This window comes from Vulpes vulpes, chromosome 1, assembly GCF_048418805.1.
Source record: "Vulpes vulpes isolate BD-2025 chromosome 1, VulVul3, whole genome shotgun sequence".
Taxonomy (NCBI): domain Eukaryota; kingdom Metazoa; phylum Chordata; class Mammalia; order Carnivora; family Canidae; genus Vulpes; species Vulpes vulpes.
This window is the reverse complement of record NC_132780.1, coordinates 186193064-186218560: the sequence shown is the minus strand read 5'-3', so window position 1 is coordinate 186218560 and position 25497 is coordinate 186193064. Positions and strand designations below refer to the sequence as shown.

General features: G+C 43.7%; 1 protein-coding gene across 6 annotated transcripts in view; it reads left to right on the top strand.

The window, feature by feature from the left end:
• Nucleotides 1-3511: 3511 nt before the first annotated feature.
• FAXC (failed axon connections homolog, metaxin like GST domain containing) overlaps nucleotides 3512-25497 on the top strand; it is an 89131-nt gene continuing 67145 nt past the window's right edge. For 2 of the 6 annotated variants that reach the window (XR_011997214.1, XR_011997213.1), the window contains exons 1-2: nucleotides 15800-16122; nucleotides 21454-21589. Coding sequence is in view for 4 of the 6 variants with exons in the window: in XM_072737943.1 (XP_072594044.1) it covers nucleotides 15857-16122; nucleotides 21454-21589 (402 nt within the window). In the remaining 2 variants the exon portion in view is untranslated. Of the gene's footprint in view, nucleotides 3737-4352; nucleotides 4489-14980; nucleotides 15144-15358; nucleotides 15480-15787; nucleotides 16123-21453; nucleotides 21590-25497 lie in introns of those variants that run through there. The other 4 variants (XM_072737919.1, XM_026002913.2, XM_072737938.1 and 1 more) reach the window with 4 other exon arrangements.

Genomic DNA, 25497 nt, shown 5'->3' with positions numbered 1-25497 from the left:
GTTACATTGAATTCGTTCTTTTCTTCCCCATTCACTTCAGTCCGGTTATGTTGTTCATTGTAATTCATTTGTAATTTGTATTTCATTTGTATTCAGTTAGGTTCATGTGTTACTGTTTATAATTCTTTTTGGATTCTCCTTCTCCATCATCCTGGCTGATTTAAATTTATTTACTTTTGGGGTATGTGCCACCGACATGGCTCTAAAAGTCAGAATTGTACAAAAAGTTATACTCAGAGACCTCTTTCTTATTTCTCAGAGACCCATATTTCTTCTACTCCGGGATGCCGTACATCCCATTCTTTCTGCTTCATTCCTACTTAATCACTGTAGGTAACCATTCTTACTTTTCTGGTTTATCACATATATGTGTGCATGTGCATTTTGCACAAATAAGCAGATACATGCATATTTTTCTATTTCTTGTCTTGCTTACAAGAAAGGTGGTACACTATACTACTGTTTTACATTTTGTCTCAAGTTTTGCATTGTTATGTTCTGCTCTTGGAGCCCTTGCACAGTTCCCCCTCCACTTAGAAACATTCAGATCCCTACTACTAGCCAGCATCCTCTCCCCCCCCACTTAGTTCCCTGTACTTCTCTTTCAGACCGCAACCCAAGCATCACTTCCTCTGGGAAAGTTTCTTTGGCTGTCTTGCCTAGGGCAAATTCCACTTTTAACTTTATACCACATTTCCCCTATCCCTTATCATAAGTACAGTTTTAGATTTATTTGTGTGAATAGTTGATTAGAACCTGTCTCATATAAACACTATGTAGGCTGGACCATTGTTCTGTTTCACTCACTATTATATCCCCTGACCCAGCTCAGCGCCTGGCATTTGATATTTGTCGGTTGAATGGGAAAGTGAGTGAATGAAATGCTGGTAATATATTTCAATGACATTTCAATAAAGTAAAGTAATTTGGGTTACTTGACTTACAATAGGTTATTACAGGTTATTTTAAAATGATAGGCCACTTACATTTACTTCACTGTGGTACTAGTACCTTCATACAAAACAAAATAAATAAATACAGTTTTTCTTGAGGTTCTGTACTTAATCCACTTGTCTTTATTCTCAATTCCTTTCTTTCTTTCTTTCTTTCTTTCTTTCTTTCTTTCTTTCTTTCTTTCTTTCTTTCTTTCTTTCTTTAGATTGTATTTATTCACGAGAGACACACACAGAGAGAGAGGCAGAGACATAGACAGAAGGAAAAGCAGGCTCCTCATACGGAACCCGATGTGGGACTTGATCGCAGACCAGGATCACGCCCTGAGCCGAACACAGATGCTCAATCGCTGAGCCACCTAGGCATCCCTCAATTTCCATTTTTCTAAGAATAGGTCCATTTTCATCTTTTGGAACAGTAAGTCATGCCATTTCCAATGCTGGGAGAACCTCCTTTTTTTGTTTCCCCAATAATGACTTCTCAGGGACCCTCTTGAACCATCTGCCTGTCCATAAACTTGACCATGGCTGGTGGATGTCCCCTAAATCTCATCTTCCGGGCAGCCCAGGTGGCTCAGCAGTTTAGCACCGCCTTCAGCCCAGGGCGTGATTCTGGAGACCCAGGATCAAGTCCCACATTGGGCTTCCTGCGTGGAGCCTGCTTCTCCCTCTGCCTGTGTCTCTGCCTCTCTCTCTGTGTCTCTCATGAATAAATAAATAAAATCTTAAAAAAAATGAAAATAAATCTCATCTTCCCTCTTGTAGCAGTGGAACCTATTATTTTAGCTACATTTCTTGACCTTCCTTGAAGCTAGATGTGGCCATATAACTTAATCTCATTATGGCCAATGAGATGTGAATGGAAATGGTACTTGTAACTTCCAGGAAATGTCAATAGGGAGAGAGCCCTTTGCCTTCCCTTTCCTCCCTCCTGCTGGCTGAAAAGGGACATGGTGGCTTGAGGTGGAACAGTCAGCTCAGCCCTAGAGCTGGAGCAGAGACAGAGAAGACGGATATGTGTATTATTATGTCAACCTGAGGCCGTCTACCTCTAGACTTGGATGAAAAAGGAGAGGGAGAAGGAGGGAGGGAGAGAGAATAAATGAATATCAGCTTGCTAAGCTACTGGTTTTTGTTTTTCTAGCACAGCCAAATCAGATCTTAACTTATTTGCCTTACCATAATATCCAGATCTAGAGTCAATCGTACCATTTAGTAGATGGGGATAAAGAACCTAAACCAACATTTGTTGAACGGAAGATCCCACACAAAGGAAAGCAGTGATATAGGGATCCTTACAAGAGTGGCCTGCTTTAAGTGTAGTAAGTCAAGAATTACAAGGGAAAGGGGAACAAGCTAAAAGAAACTTTCTATGAGGGAAAAGTCAGACAAATCCAAAATGTGGGACTTCTACGAGTTAACTGATGTAAACTGCAATGTAGGTCAATGAGATGCAAGAACTTCGATTGGATTCTGGATAGAACAGCAACAGCAAAACAGCTCTAAAATATTTTTGAGACAATTGCATAAATCTGAACATAGACTGGATTTGAGATAACTTTATTGAAGTATGAACTTTCTTATGTGCGATTACATTGTGTTTATGAAAGACATTGTCCTTATTCTTAGGAACTGCATAGAATTAGGAATGTAGGTACTGAAAAACAAGATATTTGCAACTCACATTCAAAGGGTTTAAAAATGAAAACAGGCCATATTGTTAAAAAAAAAAGGATAAGGGGAAAATGAAAACAGATAGATTAAATACTTTTCAGGACTTTGGGAAAAGCTATATTTATTTAGGTTTCTGGGAGTGTGTGCTTATGTATAAACACAGAGAAAGCATATGTAGTAACATTACTAATTGGTGAATTTTGATGAAAGGTGTACATGTATTCATTGCACTATAAGATTGAAAGTCTCAGAATAAAAAGAAAATATGAGTGATACTGTGATATTAAATTGGCCCAGAAGAGAAATTCTGCATCAATTAGTGTAAATTCTATCTCATACTATTTTATAAAAACAATTCAGAAGTAATAATGGCCACATACTGTAATCTTTTACTTTTATATAACACCAGACTCGGTGCAAAGGGCTCACATTATCTCATTAAACCTCACAGAAACCCCATGAAGTAGGGACTACTGTCCACTGCAGTTTCACAAGACTGTTAAATTGTTCAAACAATTATTAAGACTCAACCAGAAAAAAAAAAAAAAAGACTCAACCAGGATGTGAACACAAGTAGTCTGATTCCTAAGCCTGTGTACTTCACTACTTTTATCCTTGTACCTGGTATCTGTGCCCTCATATGGTCATAGTAGTAGCATGGCCACACACAATGGCTTATCACATACCTGAATGGTCTGTATGCAAGGTAACATCTTCAAAGCTTTTAAATCAAACAGAGCTTCACAAGCTTTACAGTCTGGGCTATTTGCCTCAGACTTAGAGTTTCATTACTTTTCTACAGCTAAAACATGTTACTAATTGCAACTTGATAAAATGCTTTAACGACCCAGAATAAAATGATATTCTAACTTTCTATATTATAGGGTCTACTATTGTATTAATGATAAATTGAAGAAAAGTACTAAAATATTACACATCAAAAATATCTTAATCAAGCAAAAAAGTCAAAATGTTGGACACTATTTGAAAAGTCTTTATGATGCGTACCAGGGATACTCATGAGGACTTCTGTGCTACTGTTGACCTAGAACACGTTGAGAGGCATCAAATAGAGATTCAGAGAGATTGCTCAGTAACCAGGCACAGGGGTAAGTTATGCTTCCTGGAAATATTTTTCAAACTTGGACTGATGAAGTTCCTTCAATTCTCTAAAACATATTTGCATCATTTTAGGCTTACAGAAATAGGCCCAAAAGTCTAAGAATCCCAAGAAAATACTGTTGTAGAAATGAAGATGGAAACAAGACCAAATGCAAGAAAGTGTTAGTATAACCAACACATAATTGCTTTTATTAACTTACAGTGTGACTTTATTAGAAGATTCTTTGTTGATTATTACTTTTTAAAAAAGATTTATTTATTTATTTATGATAGACATAGAGAGAGAGAAAGAGAGAGAGAGAGGAAGAGAGAGAGAGAGAGAGAGAGAGAGACGCAGAGACACAGGAGGAGGGGAGAAGCAGGCTCCATGCCGGGAGCCTGATGTGGGACTTGATCCCGGGACTCCAGGATGGCGCCCTGGGCCAAAGGCAGGCACCAAACCATTGAGCCACCCAGGGATCCCCCTTTGTTGATTATTACTAATGAGATGCAAATGGCATGCTAGCCTTCTCTGTATCAAAAAAAAAGTTCCAACACTGAAGGTTTGCATAGAAATCAAGCAAAATAATTTATTATGAGATCAATAAACCTCTTGTATTCCAGCAAGAAAAGGATGAGCACTTATGAATGAGCCACTGTTTAAGAGCTGAAAGGCACCATTTGGACCCAAAGAAAACAATATGTTCTCAAGATGATGTGCCAGAGCTGAGAATGGGGAGGACAGCGGGAGAATTACAAGGTAAATAGGGACACCAGATGTTTCCATTTTGTTCAAGTTGAATTTTTGTTTCTTTTTTTTTTCTTTAATTTTTTTTAAGTAGGCTCCACACCCAAAGTGGGGCTTGAATTTATGACCCTGAGATCAGGAGTCCCATACTCTACCAGCTGAGCCAGCCAGGCACTTCTTGAATTTTTGTTTCTTGTTGACAGACAGAACCTAATGGAAGCTCATGGATATCATGTGAGATCTCTATTCATTTTCCTTACTCTACAACATGTAGTATCTGGGGTCTACATACAGGCTTCTGAAGTTTCAGGAACCCCTTGAAATAGTGAACAAAATTGTTGGAGAGGGGGTACCTCACTGGCTTAGTCGGTAGAGCTTTCCGCGCTTGACCTTGGGGTTGTGAATCTGAGGTATAGTTGGTCATGGAATCATTTTTCTTTTACCTTAAAAGAAAAAAAAATGTGAGTGTGTATGCATGCTTTTTTTTTTTTCTGAGATCATCCCATAGCTCTCATCAGAGTCTCAAAAGGATTTATGACCACACAAAAAGATTAAAAATTACTGTACTAAAATACTGCAGTGGGAAATATAGCCTTTACTTGGCAGAGTATGTCAGGAAAAGAAAAATATGGTCACTCTATCTTTTGCCTGTAATTTGTAAAAGTGAACATGAAGGCTGTCAAAAGTTGTGAAAGGAAAAACTGGGACATTTAAATTGCTTCTTTTGGTTTTCTTTCTTTCCTTTCTTTCTTTCTTTCTTTCTTTCTCTCTTTCTCTCTTTCTCTCTCTCTCTCTTTCTTTCTTTCTTTCTTTCTTTCTTTCTCTTTCTTTCTTTTCTTTCTTTTCTTTCTTTTCTTTCTTCTTTTCCTTTTAGCTTCTACACCCAATGTGGGGACTGAACTCATAACCCCTCGATCAAGAGTCACAGGCTCTACTGACTGAGCCAGCCAGGTGTTCCATATTTGGTCATTATTTTTTTTAAATTTTATTTTATTTATTTATTCATGAGAGAGAGAAAGAGAGAGAGAGAGAGATTGAGAGAGAGAGATTGAGAGAGAGGCAGAGACACAGGCACAGGGAGAAGCAGGCTCCACACAGGAAGCCCAATGCGGGACTTGATCCCTGGTCCCCAGGATCATACCCTGGGCTGAAGGTGGCGCTAAACTGCTGAGCCACTGGGACCGTCCTTGGTCATTCTTTTTATCTTGAATTTAAGAGATGTCCTGGGATTCTGTTTTTAGACTTAGTTTTGCATGGTGGCAGGTGAGCCTAAATTAATAATCAGACTTATGCAATGTTTAAAGAATTTCAACTCATAGGGGTGCCTGGGGTGTCACAGTCAGTTAAGCATCTGTTTATGATCTCAGGGCTGTGGGATTGAGCCCCATGTCAGGCTCTGCACTCTGCATGAAGTCTGCTTAAAAGACTCTCTCCCTCTCCCTCTGACCCTCCTCTCCCTGCCTCAAATAAATAAATAAAATCTTTAAAATAAAGAGTTTCAGGGACGCCTGGGTGGCTCAGCAGTTGAGCGACTCCCTTTGGCCCAGGACATGATCCTGGAGTCCCAGGACTGAGTCCCGTATCGAGCTCCCTGCATGGACCCTGCTTCTCCTTCTGCCTATGTCTCCGCCTCTCTCTGTGTCTCTCAGGAATAAATAAATAAAATCTTAAAAAAAAAAGAATTTCAACTCATAAGGCTGATTTTAAATGGAGATAAATAGATTAATAAGTAGATGGCTAGGTGGAGGATGGACAGATGGATGGATGGTTGGATGATAAATACTCAACCCTGTTATCAAAGAGCTTAAGGGAATGGCTTTAATCCAGCTCACCTCCCTCCCTCACGCATACCACAAGGTGGCCCCTAGATCCACTCTAAAGTGACCAGGCCTTTGCCCATGCAGCCTTTTCTTATTTACTTGAGCACCCACCGACTTGGCAGTTTTGTACCCAGAACCAATCAAAGGAGGCTGAAACTTAACTCTTCTACAGGCAAATCTCTCTGTGTTCCTGAGATGACATCTTCCTTTGAAATCCATCAGTTTGGCCCCATATGACTGGCGCTCCAGGGATTTGCTGGGGCCAAATGTTTTTGACATTCTTGTAGCCCAGTAAGGATCCCTGCTAACCATAGTCACTGACCAAGATTTAAATACCCCATAGTGATTCTTTACTACAATTTCTCCTTGAGACTCTTGAGTTCTTCTTGCGGGACTCTGCATCTCACTGCTCCTTTATACACTTCCGTTGCAACCTCTAGAAGCCCCGTTTCATGATTTACCAATTACACTCTTTTTCAAGTCTTCATTGCAATTTTCTTTAACTGTCCTCTGAGGATATGATTTCATCTGGAGCCATTTTGAGAAGTTTCACATTCTCAGAGTTGAGAGATGGGGTTTGTGTCCTCTTTACTCATGGCCAAAACTCTTGTATAAAAGCTCTTATGTCTCTAAGCCTCAAGTCTACCTATCCTGTCCTCTATTTCTCTATTGCCAGGCTCTACTCCTGATCAGTCACAGCATTTTTTTAGTTCTTCCCCTTCTCATGTTCTCCCATCTTCCTGGGAAACTCCAGTGTGGATGGTTTGTGTCCCACCTTATCAGCAACAGGACCTTGTTCTAGAAGCTTCTACCTTCATGGACACATCCAGCACTTGAGGTGACCTAAGAACATCTGAAATTGTGGATTGAAACACCCCACTCAGAGGAAGAAGCCTCTCTTATGATAGAAAACCAAGAAGGCATAGAAAAAAAATTGAAAAATAACAAGCTGGGGAAAATATTTGCAAGTCAATTCACAGATAAAGAGTTATTTTTCTCAATTAGAAGCTCAGATAAATCAATAAAAAAATATTTGTAACCCAGTGAAAAATGAACAGTTCATGGAAAAGTCAATACAAATGCATTTTAAAGAAATGCACCCAACTTCACACATAACAAGAGAAATGCAAATTTAAAACTACAATGAGACACTTTTCTCACCCACCAAATTAGAAAAGATCGAACATTTAAGAATATATGTGGTAAGGGATCCCTGGGTGGCGCAGCGGTTTGGCGCCTGCCTTTGGCCCAGGGCGCGATCCTGGAGACCCGGGATCGGGTCCCACATCGGGCTCCCGGTGCATGGAGCCTGCTTCTCCCTCCGCCTGTGTCTCTGCCTCTCTCTCTCTCTGTGACTATCATGAATAAATAAAAAATTAAAAAAAAAAAAAAAAAAAAGAATATATGTGGTAAGGGTACATGTGAGGATACAGACACTTTCAAAACTAGTAAGAATTGCCCTCCATGGAGGGCAATATGGCACTATATATCATAATTACAATGCATGGCTCCTTTGACCCAGAAATTACACTTCTAGAAATATCTATGTATGTATCTATGTGTGTATGTGTATAACCACTATTTTCTATGCAGCTATAAAAACAAATCAGGAAGCTTAGAAGTTCTGTATTTAAGATAAGAAAAGAAAGTCATGTGTAGGACGGGCAGGTAATGATGCAATTTTGTGTAAAAATAATGCAAAGCAATACATACGTACATACAGGTACATGTATATATAGAAAATGTTCTTATAATGCATCGAATATCTCTGGGATTACACACAGAAGCTGATGGCTGTATTTGTCTCTGGGGAAGGGAACTGGGTAACGAGAACAATTAGGAGGGAGACTGTGTCTCTTAGAGCCTGGCAAGAAACAGAAGGTACATTTAAGTGGGTATTTTGAAACTTTTTTTTTTTTAATTTTTTTTTTATTTATTTATTTATGATAGTCACAGAGAGAGAGAGAGAGAGAGGCAGAGACACAGGCAGAGGGAGAAGCAGGCTCCATGCACCGGGAGCCTGATGTGGGATTCGATCCCGGGTCTCCAGGATCGCGCCTGGGCCAAAGGCAGGCGCCAAACCGCTGCGCCACCCAGGGATCCCTAAGTGGGTATTTTGAAGAGGGGCCAACAAGGACTAGCTAGAAAGCTGCAGCATCCCAGGGCAGGCAGCAGCAGGAAGGCATTACCACCTCTCCTGCTGAAGGAGATGTGTGTGGACTTGGTTCTGAAAACCCACGGAAGGTGGCAATGTGGAGAGAGCTGCCTGATAGGAGCCATGGCCCAGGTGACTGCAGAAGACCCTATGGCTTAGTCATCCCTTCCTTACTCTCCTCCTGTCCTCCAACCTCTGTCGTGGGGCAAACCCCAAGAGGGCCGTTTCAGTGCGTACAACCAGAAACCACGGTGCAAGGAAATCACTGATGTCTGGGGTGAGAAGCAGGGTGGAGAAGAGTCAGAACAGATCTGGAGGCAAAGGGATAGTATCTGGAACAGAGATCTACTTTTCATTACATTCTTCTTTGTAGCCATTGAATTTTGTACTGTGTTCATATATTTATATTAAAAATAAATTATGTAATTTCTTCTTTTAAAGAATGGACAAATATTTACTTCCCCCTCCAACTATTACCTTTGCTTTCCTCTTTCACAGCCAAATTCATGCCAAGTGTTATCTACACTTATCATCCTTCCCTTCATTTTTCAAGCCTGGCTTCTGACCCCTTGACACTTGAATGTGCTCAGGCTCCAACGTCAGTGATGTCTGTACTGCTAGCTAAATTTATTTTACTCTGCTTTTTGGGAGCATATAAGACTATTGAAAAAAAAAAAAGAAAAAAAAAGACTATTGATCCCACTTCATACTTTCTTGAGACACTTTGGTTTCTACAGCCCCAATACCCATCTGGTTTCCCTCCTGGCTCCCTCTCCTTCTCAATTTTCTGAGTAGGCCTCTCTTCCTTTGGCCACCCTCTTAGATGTGGTGTTCTCAGGGTTCTGTCCTTGGCCCACTCACATAGCATTGACTCTCACATTCTCATGCTAACTCCCCTGTCTTTAATGACCCCCACTCATCTCAATCCCAGGCCCAAATCTCTCTCTAAACCTAATACTTGGGAGACATCTCCACTTGGACATTCTTCAGGCTATTATGGGCTGAATTGTGTTCTCCTAAAATCCATATGTTGAAGCACTTCATAATGTGACTGTATTTGTGTGTGTTTTCAAAGAGACAATTAAGGTAAAATGAGGTCATTAAAGTGTACCTAATAATCCAAGATGACTGTGTTCTTATAAGAAGAGGACATACATAAGTTTCTCTTTCTCTCTCTAGGAGAGAGAGGACATCAGGACACAGACATACAGAGGAAAGACCATATAGGGCACAGGGAGAAGATGGCCATCAGAAAAAAAATCAACCCTGGCAACACCTTGATCTTGGACTTCTCGCCTTTAGAACTGTGAGGAAATAAATTTCTGTTGTTTAAGCCACTCAGGCTATGGTACTTTGCTAGGGCAGGCCTAGCAAACTAATGCATTGCTCAAGCTGAAAATCTCCCAAGCCCTTCTTATGACCTACCTTCTCAATTGCCCCTTACTCATTTGAGCCTGATTATTATTTGCAGATCTTTTCTCAGCATCAACTCCATTTTGCAGAAAGTGTTTTCTAATAGTTGCATATTTATGAGATGCACAAGGCCAGCCAATGAGAAAGTAGATAGTCAGTGTCACCTATGGCAATATAGTAGCTTCCAGCTGTAATGTTGGTGAGGATTTGGGATGCCTGGGTAGGGTTGTATTAGATCTCTTCTCCACAAGTCAAGCTAAGAAAGCAGAAGCTCTACAGTAAAATCCAGTTAAAATCCAAATAAATTGTTTATTCTTTGAATAGTATTTTAATTTTTAGATATTTTAATAAAATGGCATCTTAAATTTTATTATGTAAAACCAACATCACATCCACTTATTACCACAGCAGCAAGGTCTTAAATCTTTTAAACTATTTTGAATCATTAAATACAATATAAATTTTTTCAAGTATCAGTGAAATTTATAAAAGAATTATATTCATTTGTTTATGCTCTTAGTGTTGGCACCTGATAAAGTTGCTGTGCTAACACTAATCTCCCAGGATCCCGTCTTCTCTTCCTTTTCCCTCCCTACCACTCCCTCCCGCCCAACTCTCCTGCCCCATGGCTTCCTCTGCCAGCATCTAGCACTTAAACTAGGACCTCTCAAAAGGGATATGCATTACGTCTCTTCTAATAGCTCTTCTTGAGTCTTGATTCACTTTCTTTCCATGTCTGATTCTGTTATACCAACCCTTTTATCTGTATGTCTGGTGTTTAAACTCATCAAGAACTGTGATGTGATTGGGCTGGTTAAGAACCACCCAACAGGGATGCCTGGGTGGCTCAGTGGTTGAGCATCTGCCTTTGGCTCAGGTCATGATCCCAGGATCCTGGGGTCAAGCCCCACATTGGGCTCCTGCTCAGCAGAGGAGTCCCCTTCTCTCTCTGCCCCTGCCCTATCTCTCTATCTCATTCTCTCTCAAATAAACAAACAAACAAACAAACAAACAAATAAATAAATAAATAAATAAAATCTTTTAAAAAATACTGCAGGGCACCTGGGTGGCTCAGTTGGTTAAGCATCTGCCTCAGGCTCAGGTCATGATCTCAGGTCCTAGGATCCAGCCCTGCTTCATTCAGGCTCCCGGCTTAGCGGGAAGTCTGCTTTTCCCTCTCCCTCTGCTCTCCACCCCAACTCATGTACATGCGTGCGTGTGCCCAATCTCTCTCTCTCAAAAAAATAAAATTTTTTTAAAAAGATTTATTTATTCCTGAGAGACACACAGAGAGAGGTAGAGAAAGAAGCAGGCTCCATTCAGGGAGCCCGATGTGGGACTTGATCCCAGGACACCAGGATCACACCCTGGGCTGAAGGCAGACGCTCAACCACTGAGCCACCCAGGTGCCCCTAATAATGAAATATTAAAAAAAAAAAGAACCATCCAACATGGAATGAGTGTGGGAGGGGGGCTCCTTTTGGGCAGAATCTTTGATCCTCTTAATAAGCTGGTGGTCTAGACCACTTTTATTTTTAAACATTTTTTATTACCTTATTTTATTTAAATTCAATTAACATATAGTGTATCATCAGTTTCAGATGTAGAGTTCAGTTGGTCTAGACCACTTTAAAAAATATATATTTTATCTATTTATTTGACAGAGAGAGCACAAACAGGGGGAGCAGCAGGCAGAGGCAGAAGGAGAAGCAGGCTCCCTGCTGAGCAAGGAGTTGGCTGTGGGTCTCAACCCAGGACCCTGGGACCATGACCTGAACCGAAGGTAGACACTTAACTGACTGAGCCACCCAGGCCTCCCAGTCTAGGTCACCTTTAATCAAAGTATGGTTTAGTCTTACCAGGAAGCTTGTTAGAAATGCAGAACTTCAGACCTCACACCAGACCTACTGAGTTGGAATCTGTACGTTAAAAAGATCCCAAATGATTCATATGCACACTAATGTCTGAGAAGAACTGATCTAATTGAACCTTATTTGATCATCATGGCAGAGTTCCAGCTGATACATATACACGTTTGGGAAGCACTGATTTACTTGTCCCTTGTCATATCATCATAGCCAGGCATAAATAGGCATAGCAGTATTAGCATAAGGAACTGTCTGAATCCACCTTTCTCAAAAGATGACAATATAGCTGGTAGGTATTTGAGGCTTTATAGCCATTGGGCTTATTTTATTTTTTTTTAAATAAAGATTTTATTTATTTATTCATGAAAGACACAGAGAGGCAGAGACATAGAGAGAGGAGCAGGCTGCCTGCGGGGAGCCCAGTGAGGGATTTGATCCCAGGATCCGGATCCCAGGATCCGGCATCCAGCCTTTGGCTTGACCTGAGCCAAGGACCTGAGCCATCCAGGCGTCCCAGCCATTGGATTTAGACATAGTTCAGAATAGAATGGTGTAAAGAAGGAATACCATGGACAGCGCTCCAGTCCTGGTACTTGAGAGATACCATAGACGCTATGCTGTAAAGCACAAAGGGCTGCTGGTGTAAGACACAGTGGGTTTGAACCCTGGCTATATATCATTACCCAGCTCTGGGAACTGAACTTGTTAATTTATCTACCTTAGTTAGGACTTTCCTCATTTGTAAATGGGGATGGCAATTCTTAACTAACACAGGTTGTTTTAAAAAGTTACTGAAAAAAATATCACCGGACAGGCAGGTCTGGTGTATAATAAATATTAGTCCCTTCCCTTTTCTGGTCTTGTAAAGCCCCAATTAGAGTTAGTAAAACAAAGTCCTCACAAAAGAAAAATAACAAGATCCTTCTAGCATGAAGCTAATGTCCATGGTTATGACACCAAGGCTGTTAGGATTGGTGGTGGTATGGAAGAGGTGCAGTAAAGATGCCCATCTGGCTCCTGTGGTCTTCATATCATTTCAGTAGCTGAAATGGAAGTACGTGGAAGGGGAGCTGGAGTGCAGACATACTTAGCTCCCTACAGCTTCACCGTGCTGGGTAGGGGTCCTGCACAGCCACTAGGGGTTCAGCCTGGGATCTGGCTCTACACAGGCTATTCTGAGGAGCCATTCTCAAAAGAGTCAGTTGTTGACTCAATTCTGTTCAGTTCCCCTCTGGCTGTTAATTATACTACCCCTACTCCTCTGGAGGTGAGCCCCTGACTCTGAGCCAAAGTCTTCCTTCTCTTTGTGGCTGGGTTCCATCCCATTGTGGTGGAGCAGCTTTTCCACATAGGGCTCATCTGATCTTGCACAAAGGTTGGTTAAGGCTTGCATGGCTGCTGTGCCTTCACAGCTGTGGCTGCTTTCCTAGTTCCCCATAGCTTTGCACTGACATTCTCACACCAAACTTTTGTCCACCTCTTACGTCTCCTGACTCCTCAGAGATTACTCTGCTTCCTTTCACTTTTATACAAGCTGAGTTTAAATAATCTTTCTCCTATGCCACAGGTCTAAAAGCTAAATTTTAATCTGTATCAGATTAAGATTCTATTTTAGCTTTTCCCGTGAAATTCTATTTACATGTACATCTAAAAGATGTTCACTTCAAGGTGTCTCTGAAAATTAATTAATTAATTTATTTATTTTTAATTTAAATTTTTTTTGTCTCTGAAAATTTAAATCACATTTGAACTAAAGACCAGATGCTCAAGGTGATGGTTTAAAGATGAGCATCTTTAATGCTCAAAGATGATCTGATAGGACCAAGAGGCAGCATTGGTCACCAGCCTCCATGAGTGGGCAGGGCAGGTCTGCCTACCACAAGAGGTATGAGAATAAAATGGGTAAGTGGCTTTCTGGGACCAAAACATTAAGTTCATCTGGTTTCTAACTTGTTTCCTGGACATAGAGTTTGCCAGTATTGATTCTCCCTTTGGCCTTCCATATTGCTTCACTGAAGGTAATTTATGTTCATCCCCATGACTGAATCTGGATGCTCAGGCAAATAATTCAGGACCAAATAACAAACTGTCACTCTTTAAATACTGGCTCAACATTTAATGAGAGCAAAGGCTTGGTGCTATGTGGGAAGGGCATAGAAGAAGAATGAAGGATCGCTGGTCTTCCTTGTCCCATCTCTGCACAGAGCATTTTATTAAAGTTTATTTATTATTATTTTTTAAAAATATTTTATTTATTCATTCATGAGAGACAGAGATACAGAGAGAGAGGCAGAGACACAGGCAGAGCGAGAAGCAGGCTCCATGCAGGGAGCCGGATGTGGGACTCGATCCCAGGTCTCCAGGATCATGCCCTGGGCCTAAGGCTGCGCTAAACCACTGAGCCACCAGGGCTGCCCTTAATTTTTTTTTTTTTAATAAAGTTTATCTATTTAAGCAATTGCTACACCCAAGATGGGGATCGAACTCACCATCTGGAGATCAAGAGCTGGCTTGCAGTACTGACTGAGCCAGCCAGTAGCCAGTACAGAGGATTCCTGCTCTGATTCCAAGCTTACCGCTCTGCCTCCTGTGAACAAGACCCTGCAGCCTTCTGGTCCCTCTCTCTGGAATAATCTAGTGACCACGTCTATCACTCCAGCAGGCCCTTGGGTTCCACTCTTTGCCACCTGCTCATGGGAGTTTTGCTTCCAAGCGCATACACTACTTCCAGACAGGTCAGGTGTCCATACACGGTGGTGTATGGGACACTGCAAGCGCTGCTGCATGGCCAGCCCCTTCCATTGCTCCTTCATGCTGGCAAAAAAAAAAAAAAAAAAAAAAAAAAGCCCGCATTTAGGAACATGACAGCATTCACTACTTTTTTATTTCCAGTTCCTCCAAACAATTTTAAGCTATTCATGCTCTTGCCAAAATCCGTGTTATCATAAAACTATGAAACATGGCCCTCTTGTTGGGACTTAACCAACTTTACGAAATGAAATTAAAAATGAAGTTTAAGGGAAAAAAAAATCGAACACACACACACACACACACACGTTTACCAGATTTTCTGCACCGAAAAGAAAAGGGACACAAACCAAAACACCCCACATGTACAAGTTCCCCCATAATGATTTCAAAGGGGAAAAAGACCCGAGCTGGGTCCGGCCGAGGGGAAAGCCCTCCAGAGTGTGCTTTGTTGGTATTTGTCCAACCAGACGTCTCCTCCTCTCCGTGAGCGCACGGCCAAGACCTAGGGAACTGTGCGCTGTAATCAGAGTGTTTTTATGAATTATGCAAATGCACAGCGCCTTCCCGATGGCCAGAAGAGGGTAACTCCCGGCCTGAATCCGGGCCCTGGTCCCCAGCCCCGCCGGGCGGCGTTGGGGGCTGGCGCTCGCCGCGGCCCAGGTGAGTCCCGCGCGCTCCCCGCTCCGGGCCCGCGGGAGGGGCCGGAGCGGCGCGCGGGGGGGGGGGGGGCGGGGGACGGAGATCCGGGCCCTGACTGCAGCTTCCTCCCGGTGGAGCCGCATTTCCAGCCCCCTCCCCCCTCCCCCCGCAGCCCGAGCCCGAGCCCGAGCCCGAGCCCCAGCCCCAGCCCCAGCCCCAGCCCCAGCCCCGGCTCCGAGCCGTTCCCGGCCGCGCCGCCTGGAGGCGCGGGGCCCTCGGGGCGCGCCCAGCGCTGCAGCCTCGGCCGGGGCGGAGGCCGCCGGACCGCGGAGATGCGGGGCGGGGGCAGGGCGCGGGGTAGGTGACTTTATCCCGCCTGTTTCCCTGCCCCGGGGAGCAATGACATCACGCGGCCTGCTCCAGGCGCCGACACAAAGAGCGGCGCGGAGAGGCCGCTGCGGGGGGAGCCGGCGGCCGCCGCTGCCGCCCAGGGCCCCGGGGCCCCGCCGGCCAGGCCCGCCGCCCGCGGCCCGCGCCCTCGCCCGCGCCCTCGCCCGCGCCCCCGCCGCGCGTCCTCCTCCTCCGCCGCCGCCGCCGCCGCCGCCGCCGCCGCCGCCGCCCGCGCCGCCGCCCGCGCCCCCCGCGCCCCGCTGAGCCCGCGCCCCCCGCGCGCCGGCCCCTTCCCCTGCGGGCGGCGCGGGCCTGGGAGGGGCGCCCGCAGCCAGCCGCGCAGCATGCACTGGGGGGTTGGCTTTGCCTCGTCCAGGCCGTGCGTGGTGGACCTGAGCTGGAACCAGAGCGTCTCCTTCTTCGGCTGGTGGGCCGGGTCCGAGGAACCTTTCTCCTTTTATGGGGACATCATCGCTTTCCCTTTGCAGGATTACGGTGGGATCATGGCAGGGCTGGGCTCCGATCCCTGGTGGAAGAAAACACTTTACTTGACCGGGGGAGCTTTGCTGGCCGCAGCTGCGTATCTGCTCCACGAACTCCTGGTCATTAGGTGAGCCGGAGAGAGGGCCCCGCGCAGGGGCGCCGAGAGGGGCACCTGGCCAGGGCAGGGCTGGCGCCAGGGGGGACCGTGCCAGCCGCTGGGTCACGCCGCGCGGAAGCCGAGAATCCTGCCCCAGCCCTTCCCTAGAGGCAATCAGTCCGTGGTCACCTGGCCCGAGGGGGCAGTTTCCAGTTGACAGGAGAATTAAGCTGGTCGTGGGAGGGGGGAGAACATTGGTCTCCCAGTCCTTCGGTGCTAAAAAGCGAAAATTCTCTGGGTTGTTGTGGAGCGAAATAGTCTGCTCGGAAATGCTCTCTAAGTGCAGTGTTTGCAACAATAGAATGAGGCCTTGTAGAGATCCTAAGTTACACTTTTCGGAAATGCCTTACTTGTTTATAGGTAATAATGCTGGAATGGTAACCGCTGACCTTATCTTAAAGGTTAGTTCTCCACTCTCCCTCTCCAAATTTCAACATCCTCAAAAGGCTGAAATTTGCAAAAGCTCCAGGGACACCCCCCCCCCCCCCCCCCCCCCCCCCCCCCGTCCCTGTTAGAGAGGCATGGTCAAGTATAGTAGTGTGCGGTTGTGATGCAGCCTTAACCTGGTTGTCTGCTGATCAGGTGTTTAAAGCTAAGTACCATCGTGGGCTTTCAGAGCCATTGTTGTGAGAGCAGCAGGAGATCCGAGGACAGGACTAGCACATGGGCGTGTTTGACAGGAACACGGGAGTCAGCCCAGTGCCGTAAACACTTGCATAGGCTGCCTGCCGCAGAATGTTGACAGGACTGCCTTGGAAATGCCAGAAAATGGAGGCCCCTTACTGTTGGTACATCCAGAAGGACATGAGATCTTTGTTTGAGTAGGGTAATACCATAAGCTCCTGGGACGGTCCTTTGGCTCACTGATAACATCAGTTTAGGCTTAAAATTTCCATGCGTCGGAGCCCTCTGTCACTGGGAGATGACCAGAAGCGGGCAGTTTTCAATGGCTCAGAATATCCCAGTTGGCCAGTATATGTGTTCACACTGCCTTTTTCCAGCGGGGGAATCCTACACAATAGGTTATAAACAAAGACAGTGATAGGTGACCTTTAACAGGCCAGCAGGGATTCCAGGGCATTGTGACAGGCTAACTTAGGTGTTTTGAATATTTCCAGTCTTTGAGAGGGTGGGAGATAATTTCAGTCTGAGGAAATGTATTGGCTCTCACTGTTAGTCTGGCCATAATTGAGAAGTTTCATTCTAAGCTTATTATATACACCGAATTCTCTCAGCACAGTACCTTGAATCATCTAGCTGAACCAAATAAAAATGTTTAGAGTGAATTATTTCTCCAGGTTATTTCCTATTTTTGCTAGTTTTAGAACTCCACTTCAAGTTAGATTTCAAGCTGTATGAGAACCGAAAACATTTGTGCAGTACTTTAAATGGTAACCCGGTTGTTTCTCAATTATATTCCAGTCCAGAACCTTTTCAGGATCCAGACCCATGTGGCTTCTCTCTGGTGTAACACTTTGTGGTGGGAGTGAAGGCACGGCCTCGTAGGACCAAGTCTAAACCTTGCTTAAATGACCTTGCAGAAATAGTGAGGAGCCCAGAGCTCATCCTGAGAGCAGGCCACGCCCTGGCAGGTGTGGTCGCTGGACACAGAAGAGCCCTCTGTCCACAGATGTGTCCTTCCCCGCTTAGCAGACTGCTTGGATACTTATTGAGATTGGGACTTTTTCATTCTTCATTTATTCACTTTTGTTTCTTGATGGATGTTTAAGCCCTAGGTACGAAATAGGTTATAATGGAGTAGAAAACCGTGTTATAATGCGGATGATAAAAATGGCTGCCCCTTTTGGGTCCCTTAGTAGGGATTCTGTAGAGAAGTTCTTTACTTGCATTTATCCCTCTCAACTATGGTTGGATGCTTTGATTCCCATTTCATAGATAAGGCAGTTACAGCTGAGGGAGGGAGGTTAAACTACTTGCCCAAGATCACACAGTAAGAGTAGTAGGATCCAGGCCTGGAAATGTGTGTCTGTGCAGTCTGCACTTTTAACCGCTGCCTCCTAGAAAGTACCAATGCCGAAATAAGCCTTAATGGGGGGACAAGAAGAGAAATGTAAAGAATTGGGGTATGGCCCAGGGAAGACAGGCCTGTGGCAGGGAACTGAGTTTTTGACAGCCCCTAGGGGCACAGAAAGATGGGGATTGGGAAGACTGAACAAGGTCTGGGACTGTGAGTCAGAGATTACATGACAGAGACTTCCTTTTAGGGCGAAATCTAAGTGTCAGTTGTCTTTGTAGTTTAGGCAAAACAAAACAATCCGGAATCTGCAGGATGGAAAACACACCTTGAAATGATCACAGTGTCTGAGGTCACGGGCCATGGTAAAGTCGCAACCTCTCCACTAGGATTTTCTGCTGGAGAGACTTAACCTTCGTGTATGGCCATGTCTCCAGTGTATAAAAGAAAGTTGACTAGTGAGAATTACTTAGGAAGTTTAATTAGTGAGTATAACCAAGAGAGGTATTTTGGATTTTATGCCTGCTTTTCCCCCCACTGCAGTATTTTTAAACAAATAGTGTCTCAACCCTCTTCTTTACTTCCCCTGAGTGGTGAGAGCCTAGCAGCTGTCTTAAATTCAATCCATTTGAAAATGTGTTGTTTGTAAATCGAATGAATAAATAATGATGTTGTTGTTGGTAGCTTATTTGCACTTTGGGCACTTGGGCTCAGCCTGTCGTGGAGAACTTATGGAATCAGAGCAGCCCACAGGTCAGCCAACATCTGATCTCCATAAACTAACAGCTCACCAGCCGCACACCGAGGCCCGGTCATCTGTGATACCCTTCGTGATGGGAGCTGGGGCTAGTCTTGCTGCCCAGTCGGTGTTCTCTTATGTAACCCTCATTATAAAGCCACTTTAGAAAGTAGAGCTGTCCAAGGTATGTTATTAAATACCTGTTCTTCTGATCCTAAGTTAGAGAGTAGTTTCTGATGTGTGGAAGGAGGGCTCTGGAGCCACAGTGGGCTCAGATTCACTTTGCTTTTAGCCATGTAAACTTGGATATGAGAATGAGCTTCTTGGCTGCTTGGCTGTCTCATCTGTAAAATGGGGATACTGATAGCCTTCCTTATGGAGTTGACTGAGTTAGGACACGTGAAACGCTTAGAACAGTTTGACACGTAAGTGAGCATTCAATTAAAGCTGGCCATCATTAGCTATTATAACTTCCATCAGAAAGTTTCAGGCTCGAGTGGCTGGAGTCAAACTGGTGGTTTTGGTAGTTTACTGAGAAATTGCCCATTTCAGTGTGGTCGAAGGGCTTAAGAGCTCTTAATGACCTAATCTTACAGTGATGTTCCTTGGACAAGTTATTTAACCTCTCTAAGCTTTAGTTTCCATATCTATTGTATACCATAATACACTAAATTTAAACTATAAGAGTATCCACTCTATGGTGTTACTGTTGGAATGAAATAAATTAATATGCATGATGTATACCAAGTCAATGGCATATGCTTGTCACACCCATTCTTAGAATATGGCCCAAGTTAACCATTAGCATTAGATGTTTCTGGGCAGTGGAGCAAAAGATTTTATATTTATCTTCCCAGTTCTTAAATTTTTGTCTGGCTACTCTACGTGAAAATACCTCTCTGTGACTTGAAATATTTGACTGGACAGGATCAGTTAATTGTCAAATCTAGTTTGCGCTCTCTGGGAACCATCTGAGAGTCTTCTTGATTTTAGTATCTGACCTCCCCAATATTTCATCTAAATGAAAATCTTTGTTTTACATAGCAAAGATTGCCAGAAAACAGCAAATACTTGTATCCTTTTGACTTGACCAGTGTTTGCAAAGTGAGTGTCATTCATAACTCTTTAAGTAGAAGGAGGGCTTTGGTGGTAAATTTCTCCAGAAGAGTTTGGTTTTAACTGAATGCAGTTGTTGCAGTAAGTGAGCACCATGGGACAATGATACAAAGAGCTTGCTCTTGCTTGGGTGGAAGTATGTGGGATTAAACTGGGAGTGATGTGAAGGAACCAGAGACTCAGGGAAGGCCAAGGGGAAGAGCGAGGCCTATCTGACTGGGAAACGGTTGGATTGAGTGAAAGGCAGATAATTGCAAAAGGTTCTTGAGGGTAGCATAAGATCGAAGCCCGGTAGGATGATGAGATTTTGTAGTTTAAGGGGATAAGACCATATCTCTGTGAATGAGAATAGATTCTACAATCCTAACATGATGCTTGATAGCTCCACAAATGTTTACAGATGTTAAAAATTTCATCCTTGTGCTAAATGATGCAGAATTGGTACAGCCCTCACTTTCTGTGTGGGAGAGGCAGAGAGGCCTAGGGTAATGTGGCAGATAGGAAGCAGGGCTTGGATTTGACCGCAGGCATCCACACTTGGAATCTAGCATGTTCTCTATTATACAGTATCCGCTGAAAGATTGTCCCAGGGAAATCCTCTGACCCAAAAAAGTAGCCAAGGGAAAACTAGATGTGTGGCTGAGATAGAAGAAAGGGAAGAGGCAGGGGTATTAAGTTCTATGCTGTGCAGCGAGAGCAGGGACCTGGGAAGCTAGAGAAGATGCAATAGAGCCCGGGAGCCAGCTTCCTTGGCATCATCCAGGTGAAAGGCCAGGTGAAGGCACCCATAGTTTGGAACAGGGACCAGAGTATTCGCAGTCCCAGATTCCCTGTAGACTTGGTTCATTGCAGAGTAAACCTACGCTGTTATTCTAGGATTCTAGGGACAGTTTCATGGTATGGTCCACGGGTCAAGAAACATAGCCTCTGCCTGCCTGGTTCAGTCCAGGTTCTGCCATTTAATAGCAGTGTGACCTTGGGCAAGTTCATCCCCTCTGCCTCAGTTTCCTCATCTATAAAACATGGATAACAGTAGTACCTCCCTCATAAAGTCATTGTGAAGATTAAATGAAATAGTAACCTGTGAAGCCCTAAGAAGAATGCCTGACACCCAGTAAGCACACACCATTATTTTTATCCGCCCGGCTTGTCCCTGGCCCCTACACATAGCCAGCTGGAGAAGAGGTGGGCCTGTATCACAAAATACTCTTCCTGCCCCAATAGGCGATAGTTACCAGAAGGAGGTTGATACACAGTTTCGCTCGAAGCCCTTGGAGTCCCTGTGATAGTTTGTAAGGTCCTCTTGTGTTTTGGGTAAGCTTCCACTCCGCTTCTGGAGTGAGCCCCAGTGACAAACAGATCTGCTTGTTCACTGAGGAGCTACGACCCACCAGGGACCTCTGGGGAACTAAGGGAATTGAATGTGTATAACAACGTGGATTGTTCTTGATCTCTGTTTTGGTTTTGGCAGGAAACAGCAAGAGATTGACTCCAAAGATGCTATTATTTTGCATCAGTTTGCAAGACCTAACAATGGTGTCCCCAGTTTGTCTCCTTTCTGTTTGAAAATGGAAACTTACTTAAGGATGGCCGACTTACCCTATCAGGTACTTGTGTACAGACGGGTTTTATTCTCATGGCAGTAATATCAGAAGGGGAGTTCCTCATCTCACATGGTGGGAAGGGCTTGCTCTTGGCCCTGGAGGGTTGGGTATGCAGTTAGCAGCGCCTGGTCCTTAGGAAATACTTAGGAGAGACTGGATTCTAAGGACCATTGATTTTTACATTCAGTTTAATGGGGCACCCAAAGGGTTTGGACTTTTGCAGTTTCAGGGTCACAATGTTTTCTTTCCCTGACATAGAATAGGCCTTGGTTAAGCTTGGATAGGCCTCCTGGGCAGCTCTTAATAAAGGTGGCTTTTTCCTTTAGGTTTAACAGCATTACTTTTGTCTCTCATGAATCCTGGGGGGCAGAGCACCCAGCAGGTCACCAGGGAGATAGTTGTGATTTGGGGGGAACTTTTCTACAGTGGTCCGTGTTCTGTTTGGGTGACTTTCAGGGAAATATTCGCTCATTTCAGCATTAAAGAACAAACAGAGGAATGCATTTAATGGGATTCATTTTACTGTGTTTTCATTTTGTCTCACAAATTTGACAGGCTGTGTTTTCATTGTTATTCAATTCTATGTATTTTTAAAAAATCTTTTTCTTTTTCATCTAGTATCTAGCCATGTACAAGTTTTGATTTTTGTTATTGTTTTTTAATTTTATGATCAGGGCAGAGAGCCTCTGTGGTATTGGTTCCCTGAAATTTACTGAGGCTTTAGCCTAGTGTGTGGCTAGTTTTTATAAATGTTGAAAATCATTACCTATTCTCTGTTTGGGTGATGAGCTCTCTCTAGATTTTCTTGCTTGAGCAAGTGTATTAGTGTATTGTTTAGATCTTGTATATCTCTGCTTGTTTTTTGTTTGCCTGTTTTAGTAGCGTCTGAAAGAAGTGGGTTAAAGTATCCATGGGTATTTGTTGATTTATCTTTTCTTCTTAGCATCCTGTTCTTTCTGTTCTTGCTTTATGTAAGAGATCATATAGTTAGGTACATAATACTATGGAAGATCACATTTATACTCTCTTGTTTCTTTTCCCAGGATATAGCACCCAGCTGTGTCCCTTGCTTTTTTTTTTTTTTTTTTAGCCTTGAATTTTATATTATCAGATATTGAGATTGATTCCCCAGCTTTCTTTTGGTTCATATTTGTTTGGGATATCCATCTCCATCCTCTTTCTCTCTTTTTTTTATGGATCTGTCTCTCCTAGCCAGTGTATTACCTGTAGCCAATCTAAGAGTCCTTAATTGGTGAGTTTTTTCATTTATGCTTGTAATTACTGTTTAACTACAACTTATTTCTAACATCTTATTTATTATTATTTTTCTAACATCTTATTTAATATTTTTCTCCTTATTATACTTGTTTTTTTTTTCTCATTTCCTGCTTTCTAACAGATAAGATAAAAAGAAATTTTCTTCTCATTTAAAACAAATTCTATTTTTGTTGTGGTTGCTTTTAAGATCCAAATTTGAGTTTATTTTTCCCTATTATCACTTCTCAAATGCTGTGTTGGCCCTTGGATAATACAAGTATCTTACAGGTTCCCATGAACCTTGGGTCTCTCTTTTCCCAGCCCTGATCCCAAGTGTGTTGTTGTCATCTAATGTTTTAATCCTGGAATTTTGGAAATCCCTTACTTTTTTGTCTGGTTCTTTTTTAGGCAACAAACCTTACTAAACTTCTGACTAGCTTTTTATTTCCTATGTATCTTCTCCTCCAGGATTATTTATCTTTTTATTTGAGTGCTTCCTTGATGCATATTTTCAGATTGAGCCTTTATGCAGCAAACCTCCAGTTGCCTTGCACACCTGATGAGATCTTTATTATGCCTTCACATTGGAAACATCTACCTTCAAAGTTCTTTCCCTTCAGGGCTTTAAAAATATTACTCCCGTGTCTTTCTGTGTCAGTATTGCTATTGAAAAATTTGGTATTAGCCTGATCCTTTCTCTCTCTCTTTCTCTCTGGAAACTTTTCGAATTTGCATTTAATCTCAACATACTTAAATTTCACTATGCTGTGCCTTGGTGTGGGTCTTTATGTATCTTGTTTGGCCCTTTGTAAACTCTTAGTCTGAAGTCTTGAATCTTTTTTTTTTTTTTCATTCTGGGGAATTCTTAATTTTCTTCAAATACTTTCTTTTTTGTTTATTTCACCATTCTTCTTTCTTGTCGCCTATTATCTGGATACTGAAATCTCTGCTTTTATTTTCTCTGTCTCTGAACATATTCCTTCATTCTTTTCTTCTTCCTTCTGTGTGGATTCGTCTTTCTGAAATTCCGTTGCATCACTCTGTTCTCTTCTTGCATCTGTTGTACTACTTATCTATTGTGTTTAACTCTATATTTTTCTTCTTCATGTTTCCCCTTGGTTTGTTTTACCATTTCTGCTTTCGTCCTTAGAGGATATCTATTATGCTAATTAAAATTGGTCTGTCAGTACAGTCGTGCTCCATGTTGTATGGATTCATCTGTTGCTCTTCTGTGATGGTGGTTGCATGCTTCTGGTGTCTATTTTGGTTTGAGATTTCCTTTTTCCGGAGATGCAGCTTCCCTGCCTGGGAATCTGTACCAAGCCAGGGCCAAAGCTTAGGCTTCAGGTTTCTGCCTCTGAGGGGATATAAGCAAAGTAAGAAGGGAGACCCAGGCACCCCCAAACCACTGGTCCCTCTGGTTTGCTGCCACTCCTCCAAGTGGCTCCTGCTGGCCAGGGGTTCACCTTCAAGCTCTTCCAAAGTGGTGGCACTGGGAGGAAGTGGTCTCCCTTGCTGGTAACAGAGCAGCGGGGCCAGGCTTCTAGCTCTGCATCCCCTGATGCTCCCTGGCCTGTGCTTTCTGAGCCAGTTTCTCTGCAGAAGAGGGGATGGGGGTGGCAGTGACCCTCCGAGAGCAATGCTGGGATGAGATGAGTGGCATCCTCCTGGTGTGGTAAGTGCTATTATGGAGGCCCCGCTGGGGATATGATGGTGGGGCACCTAACCTGGACTTCGGGTGGAGGGCCCTAGTTGGGCCTGGGGTGTTTGGGGGAACAGAAGGAAGTTGCTTATGACTGGGAACTGGAATGCAAAGGCCAAGTCTGAAGAGAGAAACAAGGAGATTATTCAGGACTTTCTAAGCCTGAATAGAGGAGAAGATAGCCCTGAACACAGACAGAACTTGAAGCATCTAGATGCAGCAGATCAGATTTGAAAGATGGTTGCTGAGCTTGGTGTTAGGCAGCCAGTACTGGAAGATCCATGTCACCCAGGGGCTCACATTGAGGGAAGAGAGTGCTCCCCACCAGCTGCCTGTCTCTATTCCGTCATCACTCTTGACCCAGTCATATCAATTAGCCTTGACAGCTTGGGGGCAGTTAGGGCACCAGGCCTGAATTTTGTGCCGGGTAGTCCCTGATGGCTTTCTAGATCTCTTGGACCCTGTCACCTTGATGGAGCCGTACTGCTGTTTGCAGGGGCCAGCTCAGCTGCCGGGCTGTGCCACCCTGGCTCTTCCTGCCTTCAAGCCTGCAAGTACTGACTGCTGCGGCCCTGGCTTTACCAGGAGCCTAACTTCCTCTGCTCATGTTGCAGAGCAGCTGCTTTTAGGTAGTGTGACTGGGCCAGCAGGACACACGTTTCACCGTGAAACCTGAAGCTATTGCACAGGCCTTCTAGGAGGTGACCGCTTCCCCTTTTCCAAAATTATGATTTGTTGAATGTGTGCGCGCGCGCGTGTGTGTGTGTGTGTGTGTGTATTTTTTTTTTTTTTTTTAAAGAAAGGCATAGGAGTGTTTTTTCTTCTGTGAGGACTTTGTGGAAAATCAATGTTCAGCTCAGAGCAGAGATTTAGGTAAGAGAAAAATGGTCCTGTGTTTTGGAAGGATGCTGTGTGCCCGCCATGGGTGCCTTGAGACCTGGGTGCCCTCGAT